Source organism: Pelodiscus sinensis, chromosome 16 (genome assembly GCF_052426305.1).
Source record: "Pelodiscus sinensis isolate ZL-2025 chromosome 16, ASM5242630v1, whole genome shotgun sequence".
Lineage (NCBI taxonomy): Eukaryota > Metazoa > Chordata > Testudines > Trionychidae > Pelodiscus > Pelodiscus sinensis.
In genome coordinates, this window is record NC_143067.1 from 5,351,630 (window position 1) to 5,369,321 (window position 17,692).

Sequence of the window (17,692 nt, forward strand, 5' to 3'; positions counted from 1 at the left end):
TGTTTCAAACTCTTGCAGAATATTTAGCAACTTTCTTGAAAACCTGACTTCCACAAGGAGCTCTTTACAGGGCCTGGATTTCACATTTAACGAGAACGTTTACAATTTCACAGTCGTTTTCTGAAGTCTAGGTGGGGCTATGAACAGACCACTGCTTTCTGGTCTGGTTCAGCCTCGACTGATTTCTGCCTGTAAGCGGACTCATGAAACCCCAAACAGTTTCTTTTTCAGCCTAAGCACAGTTGTGGCATGTTTCAATCAGTATTTCAGAAGCACGAATTCGTAGATTCTAAGGACAGCTGGGACAAATATGATCATCTACTTTTTCCTCCTGCATTCCCCAGGACACTGGGCAAGCATTTGGCAGGACAAGCACTTAACTATATGAACAAGCTCTGCTCTCCACCAACATCAAAATGTTGCAGCCTCTATGCATTTTTAATTCCTTTCTTTTTGCTGGCGACACACCTTCCTAAGCAGCAGTTGTCTGAGGTATGTTAGAGATGCATCGGCTTATATATGTTAACATGCCTCAAACTCTGTAAGCTCTCCTCACGTGGGGCTTTCTCCATTAAGACAGTTGCCTTCGTTTATCGACTTTCTTGCAAGCATTTGGCTTTCCTCTGATCGCATCCGTACGCATGGCCCAACACCACTGCTATGAGACTGCTTGCTATTTCTGGACCCAGTCCCTTCTGCCGGTCAGGATTACAAAAGTAAATAGCAGTGCCAGGCAGCAGGTCCGATATCCAGGTGGCTGGTGACCCCCCACCTCATCCTGCACACTCTAACCTTTCACAGCCTCCCTGAATCTGCAAAAGGATACTCTACACAAAGGTCCCTAACCTCCCCAAACTCTAGGATCCAGAGGACTCCCTCCCTATGCACACAGGGACAATGGAGCTTTATGGGATGCCCATTTGAGGGGGACAGCCCACAGAAACTGTACCCCTCCATCATGGCGCTACAGACGCTTCGCCTCCCTATTTAGTGATCCACCACAAGAGCCCATGTCCCCACAGTGAGACATAGAGAGGAACCATTGTTCTCCTGTACACCATCCCACAAAGTTCCCCCTCTTCCCTCCACCCGAGCTATACCTCACAGAAACCTTCCCTTCCTTGCCCCATAACCACTCCCCACAGAACCCTCCCCACATGGATGCATGCCCATCCACGGAGCAGAGTGACAATTCGGAACGTAATTTCTCTGACCGTCCCCCCAGAAAGGACTCCCCCCCACCCTAGGCCTCTGAACCATCATGCTGCAGAACAGCCATCTAGAACACGTCTTCCATCTCAGCAGGGCCTCGGTCCCCCTGCCCACCACACACAGCAAGATTGCACAGAATGGCATCCCGGCGCCACAAGAGTGTCTACCCCGATCTGAGTTCTCCCGCCTTAGCTCAGCAGCAGGCTTCTGCTGACAGACCTGTTGAGGTAGCTCATTGACACCGAGACATAAACAGGACACTTGGGTTCACAGATGACTTGGGAATGCTCATTTATTTTGGTCGCTGAATGCCACACGGGACACAGTGCCTGAAAATAGTGGGACATGCCGGCAAGCTTATATAGCGTGTCCCGCCACACAACAGAATGGGCGCACTACGGCTACGTCTAGACTGGCATGATTTTCCGGAAATGCTTTTGACGGAAAAGTTTTCCGTTAAAAGCATTTTCGGAAAAAAGCGTCTAGATTGGCACGGACGCTTTTCCGCAAAAGCACTTTTTGCGGAAAAGCGTCCGTGCCAATTTAGACGCGCTTTTGCGCAAAAAAGCCCCGATCGCCATTTTCGCAATCGGGGCTTTTTTGAGCAAAAAAATCTGAGCTGTCTACACTGGCCCTTTTGTGCAAAAGCTTTGCGCAAAAGGACTTTTGCCCGAACGGGAGCAGCATAGTATTTCCGCAAGAAGCACTGATTTCTTACACGAGATCGTCAGTGTTCTTGTGGAAATTCAAGCGGCCAGTGTAGACAGCTGGCAAGTTTTTCCGCAAAACAGCTGCTTTTGCGGAAAAACTTGCCAGTCTAGACACAGCCTACAGGTTTTTGCCAGTGGCAGTCTCTGCTAAAGGACAAGCTACAGTAGCAGTAGCCAACAAAGATATGGAAGATAAAAATCTCCCACAAGCAGCTGAAGACAGATGTGAGCAAGCATCATTTATCCCTTCTGACCTTAAAGTCTATGAGTCTATAATAATACAAATAATTGGTCAACATTTTTTGCATTAAAATAGTCCAGTCAGAAAATGCAGTTGTCTTGAAATCATATTTTTTTCTATCAAGAGAATTGGGACAAAAACATTCATTTTGAGTTGACATTTCAAAACGAACCAACATTTTACATTTTGAAATGGCAGTTCAAACCAAAAAATGTCATGTCAAAATGTAGAATTGTTTTAATTCACTCAAAAATGTTGATATTTTTCATTTGGGTATTTTTTTAATCCAACACGTATCCGCATTTTTCACTCTGCCACAGTTTTCAATATTTCAAGGTACGGTTTCAATTCTGAATGGAAACTAATTGCAAAAGATTGAAACTTCATGAGGGACAAAATTCCTGACCAGTAATAACAACAGCAACCACAACAATAATTATCTGGTCCTATGCTGCTGAGTTAAGAGATGGTGTTAAAGGTTACATTCCTCTCTGCTGGTGTTCACACGGAACATTTTTCTGAACGCTTTTGGTAGATGCCTGATAATCAGTGATCACTGGATGACCTTTAAAATATATTAATACTTGAAATGTTACATCGATCCAAGCACGTTAGAAGTTTTCTGCTCCCCTCTGTTATCAGGAATTTCATTAATATTTTGCCAAACAGGCAACAAAGAGTCAAGAACCCAGGCACAGAAACACTTTAATTTTCATCACACAAGAGTCTGTGCTGTTGTTGTTTAGTGTTATTGCTATTTGCTGATGGGATCATTTCTTGTTTTATCCCCCAGACTCTCACTGTCCTCTCAGCATGTGTAAAATTAACTTCCATCTGCACCATTCACACAGAATGAATGTAATCTGAGGCTAAAATTTCCTTCCAACAAAAGAAAAACAAGAAAAAAAAATCTCAACAGATGGAAAAAGTCTTGCCTTGATTTGTTACCAGAGTAGATTTGATCTTGAAGTCACTAGGGAACATAAATACAGAAAACCAAGAAGCCAGTCCATAGAATAATTTTTCTGCCTGCCTGCAACTCTGCTTTAAGAGTCAATATTAGACTTGGGAGGGGACTTATTCCAAACAGTGACTCCAATCAAAACACAAGATTGTTAACACTAGTGAACTACTGTGAAATTTGGATTCATACTCTAAGTCACATCTTGCTCCTTTCTCTGTGACAGCCCAGCCAAGCCCCTAGATTTAAAAACTGCTCCCTTCCCCATTCCCAACTCCAGATCTATCCAAATCCAGATATAAACTCATTGCTGTGATTCATCTCCAGCAAAACTGGGCAGGAAATAGTTTCCCACACTTAAAAAAAAATCAATTTTCCTCCATCCCCAATCATGACAAAAAGTCAAAATCTCCAGCATTTTCCAACAAAACAACTAATTAAACATTTGTAATTTGGGCCAATTAAAAAAACAACAATACATTCTGATAATTGAAAACATTTAGTTTTGATGTTGTCTCTTTTTTTTATTATTTCAATCTTTTTGGGTTTTGCCTTGCTTGAGATTTTGACAATTTCAGAAATTTAATTTCGACATTTTGTGGAGTACAGAAACTTAAAAAAAAAAATCAATCCTTTCCTATGGAGTTTCAGTTTTAAGGAATCAGACATTTTCAGCAACAACAACAAAATCAGTCAAAACATTTCGGACCAATTTTAATGTTCAGTTTTCTCTTCATTGTGTGGGGAGTATACACTTATCACTGATCAAAGACTCCTTGCTAGAGAAACCTATGATTTACTCAAGGCACAATTTTTGAAAGCAAAGAACAGCAAAGAATACTCATTAGACCCAAATGAAAAGTTGGGGGGGGTTTGGTATGAAAGGCCAGACTGGAGAGCGTTTCTATTCTGAATACTATTGCTAATAAGGAAAAATAAATAAATACCAACTATCACTGGTCACCAATGAGATTGCAGAAATGTTACTTGCCTAAAAAGAAGGCAGGTTGTAGGATGGTCAGAAGAAACTTATTGATAAAAATAAATACAAAATTTGTAAAGAGGATGACCGAATCTTCCGATTCTGTGGCAACTTTGCACATCATCTTTTTTGCATGAAAGTTTTTGCCGCGTGGTTTCCTTGTGTCGCAATTTCTTTCTGGTATTTTGCCCAGCTTGACGGACAACTTATCATAACCTGCCAGCCTTTTATTTAGAAGCAGAGATTTTAATTTATGCAGAGACTTCCACCAAAGCCACTTAAGGAAGCATTTATCCCTATGGTGCACACTTTGCAGCTCCTTTCCTGACATACGCATGAACCATGGACTATAAAATGGGAACAGGTAGTACCTCTCCAAGGGCCAATGACATTGACAGTAACTCAGTATATTTTACAGTCTTTGGCAAGATGTGCATAAAATTTCATTGGGAACATCACATCATCAATAAAACAAATTGTGCTTCCACTGTTTTAGTGGGTTTTCCAAGCTTGCCTGCAAAGCCATGACTCTTTTGTTGAGAGAGAAATGACATTGCCCACAAAATGAAAGAGAAGGACAATTGGGTGGGTGGAGAACAAGGTTCCATCTTAATTTTTTCCATCCATGCATAGAATAAATTTTGTTAAGTGCACTGAGGCATGTGTAGATGTGTACTAGTAGTAGAAACACATGCTGTGAGTACTGTGGACACTTTGCTAAACATCTGGTGGTGTCAGATTTATGCATAAACTAAGTAAGCTACATTTTAGGGCCTCAGATTATGAGGGGCCTCTAAACACAAACAAAGTATGAGTTTTTAGTTGCATCCTCACCTATGTACTGGTATATATGCAAATATAAATCGTTATTATTTCTATTTTCATTGTCCTTTCTGTTAGAATAATACACATTTTTTTGCTAATGCTATGGGACCTCTTAAACTTGACATAAGGGATATATGGCCCCATAGCATCCAAAGGGACTACGAATGCATGAATTAAAAAAGTGTGTATGTGTGGAAGATAACCAACCTTGGTGAAATATCGCATCCTTGCTGCATGAAAGCTCCCAAGGAGAACCAGAGACTGTTAAATATCCCAAATTCATTAGTCTGGTCACTGACTGGCTGGTCGCGCCCTTCCTCGAACTCCTCCGTATGCCATTCATAAGGGCTGAAACGGCTGACTAGGAAGAGGACAACGCTTACTCCAATGTAGGCAAATACAATGCACATCCAAATTTCATAAGCCAAGGGATCCAGAAAGGAAAAGACCCCTGGCTTGGACTTTTGAGGTTTTTTTATCATTATGGATATGCCCAGGCTCATGAACGGTTTTGAAAAGTCTATGACTTCTTCTCGGACCAGGGTGATGGTTAATGGTGCCACGGCCACATCAGCTCTCTGAAAGGAGAGAGAGATACAGTTTGTAGCTTACATGCCCCTCTACGTTTCATTACCAGCCTTCTCTTTCTCCTTCCTTCTACCACGCTCCCCAACCACTCTCTGATTCCAGAGGAAGATTTAATCAGGAGAAACTAACTAGTAGAGAAATGCTACACATTCCCCCCATCATACTGACATGTTATTTCCTTTCCGATTATTACTGATTGCAAGTAGGCTTAAAAATCAGAGATCTTGCCTTTCCCAGCCACTCAGCTCCTCTTGCCTGATTCATCCATTAATGTCACAATCCAAGGCTACTGACATCTGATTTCACTATTATGTTGCACAATTAAGAAATGGCAAAGTCTTATCACGCCCAGCAGACAAGACAAGAAGAAAGCCGACTGATGGGGTGATGCCAGGATGTTTATTTCCAGCAGGCGAGGCTTTTCTATGGCACGACTCATGTAGATGGAGGGACATATTTTCAAAGACGCCTAAGTCTCTTCTGAAAATGGGAGGAAGGTTCCTAATTCACATAGGGCCAGACTTAGGTATTTAGATGCACCACAGATGCACCCAGCCAGATGTGCAAAATGGCCTAACTTCTATTGACTTTCATTTCAATTTTCCTAAAGGCAAAATCGAAACGGTCTCATGGACAATGTTGCTCTTGCAGAAACTGCATTTCCCATGTCAGAAAATCATTCCAATGGAAAGTACCTGCCCACCTCTAGTGAATAGTGATCAAGCCACCCAGCAACCAGATCAAAGTGGGACATGATGCATGATAAAGATAGACGTACGAAGAGCATGAAGGAGATTCTAAGGACCCATGCTGGTGTTAAGAGACTGACCAATCAGAAGGCTGAGATTTCAAACCCAACCATGTTGAGGTGCACCAACTTTGGGATTTCCATGGGGATGCCGGATCCCTGCTCTGTTCCAGGCCCCGCACTCCCTCCACCTCTTCCCCTGAACCCTCACTCCCACCCTGACACTTCCTACCCCTGCTCTATCTCTGCTCCGCCTCTTCCTGACTCTGCTGCACCTCCTGCACACTAGTGAAAAGGTGCTCGGAGAGAGGGGGGGAAGTGATCCATGGGACCGCTGGTAGTGGGAGGCACGGGGTAAGGGGTGGGAAGTGCTGACGGGGTTGGCACTTATAGACCCATAGACTTTAAGGTCAGAAGGGACCATTATGATCGTCTAGTCTGACCCCCTGCACAGTGCAGGCTACAGAATCTCACCCACCCCCTCCTAGAATAATCCTTTCACCTATATCTCAGATATTGAAGCTTTCAAATACTTTGAAGACCCCACGATGCAGAGAATCCTCCAGCTGTGATCTGTACCCCATGCTACAGAGGAAGGTGAAAAACCTCCAGGGCCTCTGCCAATCTACCCTGGAGGAAAATTCCTTCCGGACACCAAATATGGCGATCAGCTAAACCCTGAGCATGCGGGCAAGACTCACCAGCCAGACACCCAGAAAGTTCTCTATAGTAACTCCTATCATCCCTCCATTGACCTATTTCCCACTGATAATGAATGGTTCCACGAGGCGTATAGCTAGTTCGGATAGGAAGCCTAATCCGAACTAGCTAGTCCATGCCGCATGTAGCCGCGCGGCACGGGGTCCGACCTAACCGGCATTTAAAAATGGCACCGACCGGCTTTATGCAAATGAAGCCCAGGAAATTCAAATCCCGGACTTCATTTGCAACTCCGTATGTCCATCTAATTCGAACTAGGGGGGTAGTGTAGACATACCCCGAGGGTATGTCTAGACTACAGGCTTTTGTCAACAGAAGTTTTGTTGACAGATACTGTCGACAAAACTTCTGTCGACAAAGAGCGTCTACATTACATTCAGTTCTGTCGACAAAGCAAGCTGCTTTGTCGACATGGTAGTGTAGACGCAAAGGACAGTTTACATGCAATAACACCTTCTGTTGACAGAAACTCTGTCGACAGAAGGCGTTATGCCTCGTAACATGAGGTTTACCAGTGTCGACAAAACTGCTGAGTTCTGTCGACAGAACTCAGCGGTAGTGTAGACGCAGGTATAGTTTTGTCGACAAAAGTCCACTTTTGTCGACAAAACTCTGTAGTCTAGACACACCCTGAGTTACCAAGATCATGTTATCTCATCAAACCATCCCCTTGATAAACCCATCTAGTTTAATCTTGAAACCAGATAGATCTTTTGCCCCCATGGTTAGAAACCTTCGTCTAATCTCAAGTCTAAACTTCCTACTAGCCAGCTTATAACCATTTGTTCTTATGTCCACATTGGTATTAATCTTAAATAATTCCTTTAATAATTCCCCTTTGGAATAGGTGCGAAGTACTCTGTTGGTTTTGGAGTTGGATGCCCGAGTTATTTATCTGTGGGCTATTTATCTACTTTAAATTGCTCCTCTGCAGTGGGAGAGGCTCTCTGCATCATTACAGGCTTACCTCCTGGAAGAAAACGTTGATTATATTATGCTCCAGATGCTAGTTCATTAAAACATATCTTGCAGGTTGGGAAAGGTCACACTGGTTGCCACGGGGTAGACCTTAAGAATGGTACTCTAATTCCATGGAAACTGACGGCACTAATAGAAATCCAACAGCAACCAGGCCACGGTGACATGATGAAAGGGTCATATTGTTCCATCAAAATGAGCATGAAGCATTAGAGACGGTGCTGCAGTAGCATTAAAACTCGAAGTGGAGCACACTGAGGGAACCATTCAAAGCATGAGAGGGAACTCAATCAAGAGAGAGAGGCAGCCAGAAAGGGCACCACTGGTATTTTAAGAGGGCACCATCTCCTAGTTCAGTGCGTAGGGAGACTAGAAGGGTACTTAGGTGCTGATGTGCAAACTCAACAGGGGGTTGCCTTATTGAGGTGCCGTAAAGAGACCCATCATTTATCTAGTTCTTGAAAGGCCTTTGGCTGCTTAGGGCAAGAAATATCTGAAATGAGTGCGGCTCAGAACTCCTTCCTCTCCTGTGCTTGTTCTAACGGAAGCTGTCCTCAGCTCATCTGAAGCCGGGCATATCAGAAATCTTTCCCGACCAACCCGTTTGCCTAGTCAATCAGTTTGCCTTTGGGCCTGGTAGCTGCCCTTTTGGAGGTCCCCTCAAAATTAATTCTTATGAATGAGTGGACCAAGTGAGACACTTACACCATAAACCAACTCTCCCACCATGCCATTCCACGCTTTATTGTCAGGGTCCCTGGCTCCGTATTTCCCATCGCTCACTATCTCCAGCCTGTATTGGTAGCCCACGTGCTTCGCGATCTCAGCAGCGAGCTCCACGCAGTAGCCTTCATACCTCTCGTTGCCTTCGAACTGGTTGGCGTTCTTCTTGAGCATCACATATGGGTCTTCCTGGCAGAGAGAGGACACGACAGTGAGCCCTTCCCCCCTCCCAGAGATGTCCGACTTGGTGTCAAGCTCTCAGGCTGGGAAGCAAGGCACCAGTCTCCATGTGCTTGCAAAACGCGAGCGCCGAATCATTGGCAAAGTGGTTCAGCACAGTCCGTTCAACGCAAGCGTGGGCCAGGGAGTGCTTTGGTTGACAATCCTATTGTGCAGAGTTTGGTAGCTAGCCTAGCTGGGGTGCACCTAACCAACAGGAATTCTTCAGAGCTTCTCAAAGGGCAATAGAGTTTTCTACCCAAGGATCCCTAAGCATTTCACAGATAATCAAGCAAGCATTGATCAGTCTTGGTGAGACAGGCATGTCCATTGGCACTTTATGTTGAACGTTACTGAGGAGCTTATTGCTGCTGCAGAACAGGCCTGCTGATGGGACGTGGGGCAAATGGAGCAGTTGCCATGGGGCCTGGTGATTCAAAGGACCCCCGTGGCTCCCAGCTACCACTACTGCTACTGCAGCAATAGCTGTGATCAGAGTCCCGGGCGGCGAAATGCAGAGTTCTGTGCGGTGTGCTCCAGATGGCGCTGGGGGATGTGTGTTGTGCTCCAGGAGAACATAAGAATGGCCAGACTGGGTCAGATCAAAGGTCCATCTAGTCCAGTGTCCTGTCTGACAACAGTGGACAATACCAGATGCCCCAAAGGGAGGGATCATGACAGGTAATCCTCTCATGATCCCTCTCCTGTCACCCACTTCCAGAGAAACAGAGGCTAGGGATACCATTCCTACCCATCCTGGCTAGTAGCCATTGATGGACCTAACCTCCATGAATCTATCTAGCTCTTTTTTTGAACCCTGTTAAAGTTCTAGCCTTCACCGCATCCTGTGGCAAGGAGTTCCACAGATTGATTATGTGCGGAGTGAAGAAAAACTTCCTTTTGTTTGTTTTAACCCTGCTACCTATTAATTTAATTTGGTAATCACTAGTTCTTAAGTTATGGGAATAAATAAATAGCTTTTCCTTATTCACTTTTTCCACACCACTCATGATTTTATAGACCTCTTTCATATCCCCCCCTTAGTTTCCTCTTTTCTAAGCTGAAAAGTCCAAGTTTTTTTAATCTCTCTTCATATGGGACCTGTTCCAAACCCCTAGTAATTTTTGTTGCCCTTTTCTAAACCTTTTCCAATGACTATATGTCTTTTTTGAGATGAGGCGACCACATCTGTACGCAGTATTCAAGATGTGGGCATGCCATGGTACCATAGGCATACCAGGAGGTGCTGAAGGCTAGTTGTTCCTCCCTGCCCCTTCTACCTGGAGCCCCGCCCCTTCCGTGGGTGCAGAATCGGTCCCCGCACACCTCGCTCCAGGGCTTGGCGAGTCTGTCGGCTCACCTGCTCCATAATAATGGCTGAGCTGAGTTTTGCTCTGAAAGCCGGGATTCAACCTGATTGTTATGTATGCAGAGTACAGCATATCCTTCCCAAATGGACAGCCCCTGCTCTGTGGGTGCACAATGTAAAACACTGCTACAATATACCTACTTTCCTGAGATTCATGTCTCTTCCCGCTACCTGCTATACTTTCTTGTACTCTGGGCTTTAAGAGGGGAGACATTTTATGTACATATTTGATTATTTAAGGGAATTGGAAGTTTTTATGGCCCCTGCTTCAAGCACTAAGGACGTTATTATTATACACCAAGGCTGTGTCTAGACTGGCTGCTTTTGCGGAAAACCTTGCCAGCTATCTACACTGGTCACTAGAATTTGCCCAAGAACACCGACGATCTCATGTAAGATTGTCAGTGTTCTTGAGCAAATACGATGCTGCTCCCGCTCGGGAAAAAGCCCTCTTGTGCAAATGCTTTTGCGCAAGAGGGCCAGTGTAGACAGCTAAAAACTGTTTTGCGCAAAAAAGCCCCGATGGCAAAAATGGCGATCGGGGCTTTCTTGCACAAAACTGTGTCTAGATTGGCACGGACGCTTTTCCACAAAAAGTGCTTTTGTGCAAAAGCATCCAGGCCAATCTAGACGCTCTTTTCTGCAAATGCTTTTAACGGAAACACTTTTCCGTTAAAAGCATTTGCGGAAAATCATGCCAGTCTAGATGTAGCCCACATGTATTATGGAGAAAGGAGTTTGAAAGGAAAGGGGCACACAGCATAAGGGAGCGAGAGCGGAGGAAAGAGGGAGGAATATCGGGGCTTCGACACGCAAGAGAACTTACGAGAATAGTAGTAACGATGTACGTCCGATTTGGGAGAATCACCGATTCATTGTCCCCTTGGGAGTCTGTGGCTGTGGGAACAAACTTATCATCTTCGTTCCAATCACCGATCTGTTAACGACAGTAAGTGCATGAAACCCTGCTGCCCTGTGAGCCTGTTCCGAAGACATGCCGAGAGGAGAACAATTTACCCATCCCTGTAGCCATCTCAGGATGTTCAGTAGCAACCAAACTCCTACTTCTCCTACAGTCCTGACCTCCTTCCCCGTCCTGGCCTTGAAAACCCAGAAAAATCATGATGCATGCTGTACGAATCATACAGGGGTTACCTGGCATATGTAAATATGACAACAATAACCTCACAATAGTAACAGAAGCACCACAATTTCCTCTGCTGTTTAGGGGAATAAATAACGAAAGAATCCCACATCACTATATGCTGACTGCTGGTAAATAATCTTTAAAAGTGACCGCTATTTATGCATGAGGTTTAAGTTGGACATTAGGAAAAAATTCCTAACTGTCAGGGTGGTTAAGCACTGGAATAAATTGCCCAGGGAGATTGTGGAATCTCCATCACTGGAGATATTGAAGAGCAGATTAGACAGACATCTGTCAGAAATGATCTAGATGGTGCTTGGTCCTGCTGTGAGGGCAGGGGACTGGACTTGATGACCTCACAATGTCCCTTCCAGTTCCAGTGTTCTATGCTCCTATGATGCTACAATTCTATGTAGCCCGTCTAAGCTGATACAAATCTAGTGTCACACTTCAACACTTGTGCAAGTGTCCTTTCATGCCTTGCAGAACCAGGACAACATTGGGGGGATGGCAAGAGACTTATTAGAAAGTGACAAAAGGGGCTGCCCCATTGGGAAAAGTTTGGAGTTGCACATGCAATTAAAAAGCTGTAAGGGGCAGAATTCTTGCTGCTACTCCGTGTTAATTACTACTCAGGAAAACAATCCGTGCTATCACTATACATAGGCAAAGCAGAGAGCCGGAGAGTATCAATTGGAAGATCTTCTTCGAAGGCTTGATTTTTAAGAGGTTTTCCATCATGTGCAGATGAAGGAGCATAAGGGGTTTCTCACCACATGATATGGGAGACTGTATTAATCCAAGGCAAGATCTGAAACCTGCGGAGGGCAGATTAGAGATCACGGCAATGTGAGAGAGACAACCCAGAGAGACGTCTCATCAATCTTTACTGCAGAGAAAAATGGAAAGTGTGTGAGGAAAGAGCTTTGACACGGAGCTCTGGGGCAGCACAAATGGAGAAAACACATATTTACTCATCATGTCTCACCTGACTGACCCCCTACATGGCACATGCTCTGGAAGAACAATGCAGAAGACTTTGTTGTTGCAGTAAGTTACAGCATAAAACCATATCTAATACTTCCCTGGGCTCACTTTGACCTCAGACTGAGGGTAACAGCAAAGCTCTGGGTGTGTCTAGACTACAGGGTTTTTTCGAAAAAAGTGGCCTTTTTTTGAAAAAAACTTCCCCTGAATCTAGACTGCTGCCGCATTCTTTCGAAAGTAAATCAAAAGAACGCGGCAATTTTTTTGACCGTGGAAAACCTCGTTTTACGAGGAATAACGCCTTTTTTCAAAAGTGTTCTTTTGAGAAAAGGCGCTATGTAATGCAAACTGTGCTTTTTCGAAAAGAGCATCCAGACTGCCTGGGTGCTCTCTTTTGAAAAAGCGGCTTGCTTTTTCGAAAGTATTGGTTGCAGTCTACACGTTCTTTTTCGAAAGAGGCTTTTTCGAAAGTATCTTTCAAAAAAGCCTCTTTCGAAAGAGGCTTGAAGTCTAGACGTAGCATCAGTGACATATATGGGGCAGGATGAAGTCCTCTGTTTCTTAACTGTGTATTTATTTATTTCTACTGTTTTAGTACCTAGAAGTCCCAGCCAGAGTTCAGAAACTGTCCCCCACCCACGGCTCTCCACCGTACAAACACAAAATTAATATCTAATCATTCAATTCACATGGCTATCCTGAAGGAAAAAAAATCTCTTTGACTAGTAAAAAGGGCTTTCCCCATGCAGGCTGCCAAGAGGATGGAATGAGCCAATTGTTATAAAAATACAAAAAAAGCAGGAAAAAATTCCCCCAAGGAATAACACATTTTAGGAAGTGCAGTTCTACTGGTCCTTTTTTGATAGCCTCCGATTTCACCGCTAACACTAGCAGGGTCAATACACACCATATGCAATATTGCTTCTGCATAAATGAAATGAATCATGCTTGGCCCGTCTAGCTTGGGAATCTATAAACCACATAAAACTTTCACTGACTTCAATGGGAGTGACGTTAGCCCAACACAGAGCACTGTTAAACATCTCTTCCATATTTTGTGTTTATTTCAACATGGTTTCTCATCTTTTTCTTCAGTCACACAGAGAGATGTAGTTCCTGCCCAAAGCTACGCAACTCATGAATTCTCCCTTTTAAGATTTATGAGGGGAAAAAGCTTCGAAGAGACAAACTCATCCTGTGTTAGACACCTTGACAACAGCTTTTAAACAGGAGCAGAACCAATCATCTATTTTACCTTCCTGACCCCATCGTGTTTCACTTCAATCACATGGAGGGTGTAGTTGGTCCGACGTCCTTTCTCGTTAAACTGAATGTTGCCGGTTAATCCTTCGAAGCGCACCTTAAAAGGATAAATATCAGTGGAGAGAGCAAATTGATCAGCTTTGCATTCGATGGTTGACTACCAGCAGTCACAGCTGATAGGAATCGGCAGGGTGTTACCGTCCAGGCCTGGATACAACACAGTTGTGCCAACTGTAGTTTCATTCAATGTAAACAAGTACAGTCTGGCTGTATTACACTGCTGTTTTCACTTAAGGCATGTCTTCACTACCCCCTGGCTTGACGGGCAGCGATCGATCTGGAGGGAGTCAATTTATTGTGTCTAGTATCAACGTGCTCTCCTATCGACTCCAGTACTCCACCAAAACAGGAAGAGTAAATGGAGTCAATGGGAAAGCATCAACTGTCAACTGACTTCTGTGAAGACACCACAGTAAGCAGAGCTAAGTACATCAACCGTTATTCACATAGCTGAAGCTGTGTAACTTAGGCTGACAGTCTGTGGTAGTGTAGACACAGCCTTAGTTACTTGGGACCCAATACGAGGCTCAGACTTTCAGGAAAAACTCTGAACTTGCTAGAGAGACAAGAGGGGGTGAGGTAATATCTTTTATTAGAGCAACTTCTGTTGGTGGTAAGACAAGCTTTCGAGCCACACAAAGCTCTTCTTCAGGTCTGAAAAAGGTACTCCTAGAGGAGTACAGTAAATTCAAGGGAGAACAGATTCCTTAGCATAAGTAGTTAGCACATATGTTAAAGTAGTGGTGCACAGCCTTTTTCCCAGTGCAACTCCCGTGCAAAAAAAAAAAGTGTGGCCCCTTTAAATGCCACTGTGCTCGCCTGCCGCTCCCCCTCCCTCCGTCCCTGCCGTGTGTATGCTGAGCCAGGAAAAAAGTGGCGGCCGGCCTGGCACTGCAACCCTCCTGGAAGACAGCCACAACCCCCCCTCGGGTTGCGCACCGCTGTGTTAAAGGACCATTCCAGATAGAGTGGACCATTATTGCTTCTCCAATCATAGGACCAAAAGAGGGAGATAGTGGGATACAATTGTTGCAATAAGCCATGAATCCAGTGTCTATCATACTATGAGTTTACTGTCTAGCAGAGTAATGGACCCTCACTCCTGGCCTTCCCCCAAGCTCATCTTCAGAAGCAAGCTCTCCACCGGCCAGACACATCAAGCTAAAGTGGCACCCAACCATGGATGCAAAACCTACAGAGTGCAATGAACAACACCTCTCAGAACACATCTTTTAAAACCCATCCATGCCAATCACACCATGTGGGATACCTCCTCCAGTGCCCTAGATGCCCCAATAACAACTGCAACAATCATTACACTTTTATGCCTAGAATAGTCTGTCATTAAACATAAGAACAGCCATATTAGGTCTGACCAAAGGTGCTTCTAGCCCATGGAGTCTTCTGACAATGGCCAATGCTAAGTGCCCCAAGAGGGAGTGAACAGAGCAGGGACTCATCAGGTGATCCCTCCCCTGTCATCCATTTCCAGCCTCTGACAAACAGAGGTTAGGGACACCATTCTTGCTCATCTTGGCTAATAGCCATTGATGGACCTATCCTCCATGAATTTACCCAGCTCTTTTTCAAACCCTGTTATAATCTTGGCCTTCACAGCATCCTCTGGCAAGGAGTTCCACAGGTTGTGTGAAGAAATGCTTCCTTTTGTTTGTTTTAAACCTGCTACCCATTCATTTCATTTCACCCTAGAATGAACTCACACAAGAAATGCTAAAAGACTTTGGATCTCAAGAATGGGACAGCAGGACAGAAGGATAAAGATGCAGGACACAGGGTCTGCAATAGCAGGGACCATGAACATCAGGGTTAGAGAATGTCAGTAAAGCTCTGTATAGGGAACACTGAACAATAGACGGGCCACTGGAGTCAGAAGAACTCAGATTCTATCCTCAGCTTTATCATTAATCCTACGCAAGTCACTGCTTCTCTGTGCCTCAGTGTTCCTGTCTGTAAAATGGTGATAATGCTGACCACCTTTATAATTTTGCTGTAAGAATTTCTCACAGCTCTGCCTCCACACTGTAAAGTGCATCTTGCATCTTGGTTGTTTTAGCATTTCTCTTGGTATCCATTTAGCCTCTAAGAAATACTCTCCACTGAGTCTCACTCAGGAAGCTACCAAAAAGCTAAACATTGTTTCTTTTTGCAAAGAGTTGCGTGGGGTGGTTTCTAACCTGCTGCAGTGCTCTCTGAATGTCGATCCCTTGGCCCCAAGGAACGGCTGGATTTGCAAGGCAGTCCCCAGCATTCCCACGCCGGGAGATGTCAATCCGTTGCCTCCGCAGGCTCTGGAAAGCCTCCGCCATTACCCGAACCCCATCATAAGTAAGAGCCGACGTGTACTAGAAAAGGAACGTGGAGAGGTGTGTTGTTCAAGAGGGTGAGTTATCTGACAGCTCTTCTCCCCCAAAATAAAATAGTGTGCCCCGAAGTTCCTATCTAAAGCCTTGATTCAAGATAATTTTTTCTATTTTCATCCTTCCGTTTAATATTTTCCATACAATAGCCTCTGGCTGCCTGTAATCTCCCATGTCTTGTTGACTCCTGGAAGTTTGTATCTTGTTTCCCAGAAGAAACTAGGTAAGAACATAATTTGCTGCTGCAGAGCTAAAAGGACTTGCTGTCTTAGCCTTCCTGAATTGCCTTCAGAAAGAGCTTCTCTCCTTACCAGAGAAAAGTACCTTAGTCATAATACCTGAAGAGTGCTCAGTCTTAACAGACCTATTATCCAAGTCTTTCCACCTAGGTCAAACTGGCCTTAAAATACACCGTTAAGGGCTATTTTGTGCAGTGCATGAAATTTCAAGAGCAAACTCCTCATGGTAGTCATGTATGGATACTAATTCCTCTCCCCCTCCCTGCTTTTTTTTTTAACGTTGATTAAAACAGAATCTGGAGGCACGGGGGGAGGAAGGGCAGCAAAACACCTTATGGGTGTATCTAGACTACAGGGTTTTTTTGAAAAAAAGTGGCCTTTTTTCGAAAAAACTGTACCTGCGTCTAGACTATCACCACGTTCTGTCAACAGTAAATCAAAAGAACACGGTGGTTTTGTCAACGGCGGTAAATCTCATTCTATGAGGAATAACACCTTTTTTCAAAAGTCCTCTTTCGAAAAAAGGCACTATTGCATGAAAACAGGGCTTGTTCAAAAGAGAGTGTCTAGACTTTTTCAAAAAAACTTCTTGTTGTCTAGATGCTCTTTTTCCAAAGAGGCTTTTTCGAAAGATACTTTCAAAAAAGCCTCTTTCGAAAGAGGCTTGCAGTCTAGATGTAGCCTAAGCTAGATCGTGACGGTTAAGAATTAAAGTCGGAGTTGACTTTCACATGAGAATCTACTTCACGAGTTGCTGGTATCTTTCTCAGAGAAATTCCTTCAGGACAGAAATTTTGCTTGCTGGGTTTTTGTCTCAAAGTGTAAGTGTTCAGGAGTTCGTTACAAATAAAATATCCATGTCCTATGACCCTATATATTGATTTGAAATGTGCATATGCGGTAACACATGGATTTTCTGCCATGGAATCTTTAACTTCCATCTTTAACCAGTATAAGGTTTAGGCAGTTGAACGCATCTCACCAAAGAGAATATTTCTAAGAGCATTGCAGCTACTTCCTAGTATTACAGTGACAGATCTGGGTAGGAGACTGAGTTGCTGGAAAACAGATTGTGCTCACAAACACATTAGCGCACACATTTGAGCTAGCATGTTTTTAAATGTCTCAGAGAGGGAACTGTGTTAGTCTGTATCTGCAAAAACCATGAGGAGTCTGGGAGACTAACAGATTTAGTAGGGCATGAGATTTCTTGGATAAAACTACCTGATGAAGTGAATTTTACCCAAGAAAGTTTATGCCCTAGTAAAACTATTAATCTCTAAGGTGTCATAAGAATTCCTCGATGTTTTTAAATGTAACCTTTTTTCCAAGTCTATGCAAA

The 17,692-nt window shown here is 44.0% G+C and overlaps 1 protein-coding gene across 2 annotated transcripts in view; it reads right to left on the bottom strand.

The window, feature by feature from the left end:
• The window catches only part of GRIA1 (glutamate ionotropic receptor AMPA type subunit 1), a 219,167-nt gene that overhangs the window by 59,999 nt on the left and 141,476 nt on the right, over positions 1-17,692 (bottom strand). For both annotated transcript variants that reach the window (XM_006138269.5, XM_006138270.5), the window contains exons 7-11: positions 15,929-16,096; positions 13,666-13,770; positions 11,103-11,213; positions 8,671-8,877; positions 5,139-5,509 (exon numbers count right to left, since the gene is read on the bottom strand). In XM_006138269.5, coding sequence (XP_006138331.2) covers positions 5,139-5,509; positions 8,671-8,877; positions 11,103-11,213; positions 13,666-13,770; positions 15,929-16,096 — 962 coding nt within the window. The remainder of the gene's footprint in view (positions 1-5,138; positions 5,510-8,670; positions 8,878-11,102; positions 11,214-13,665; positions 13,771-15,928; positions 16,097-17,692) is intronic.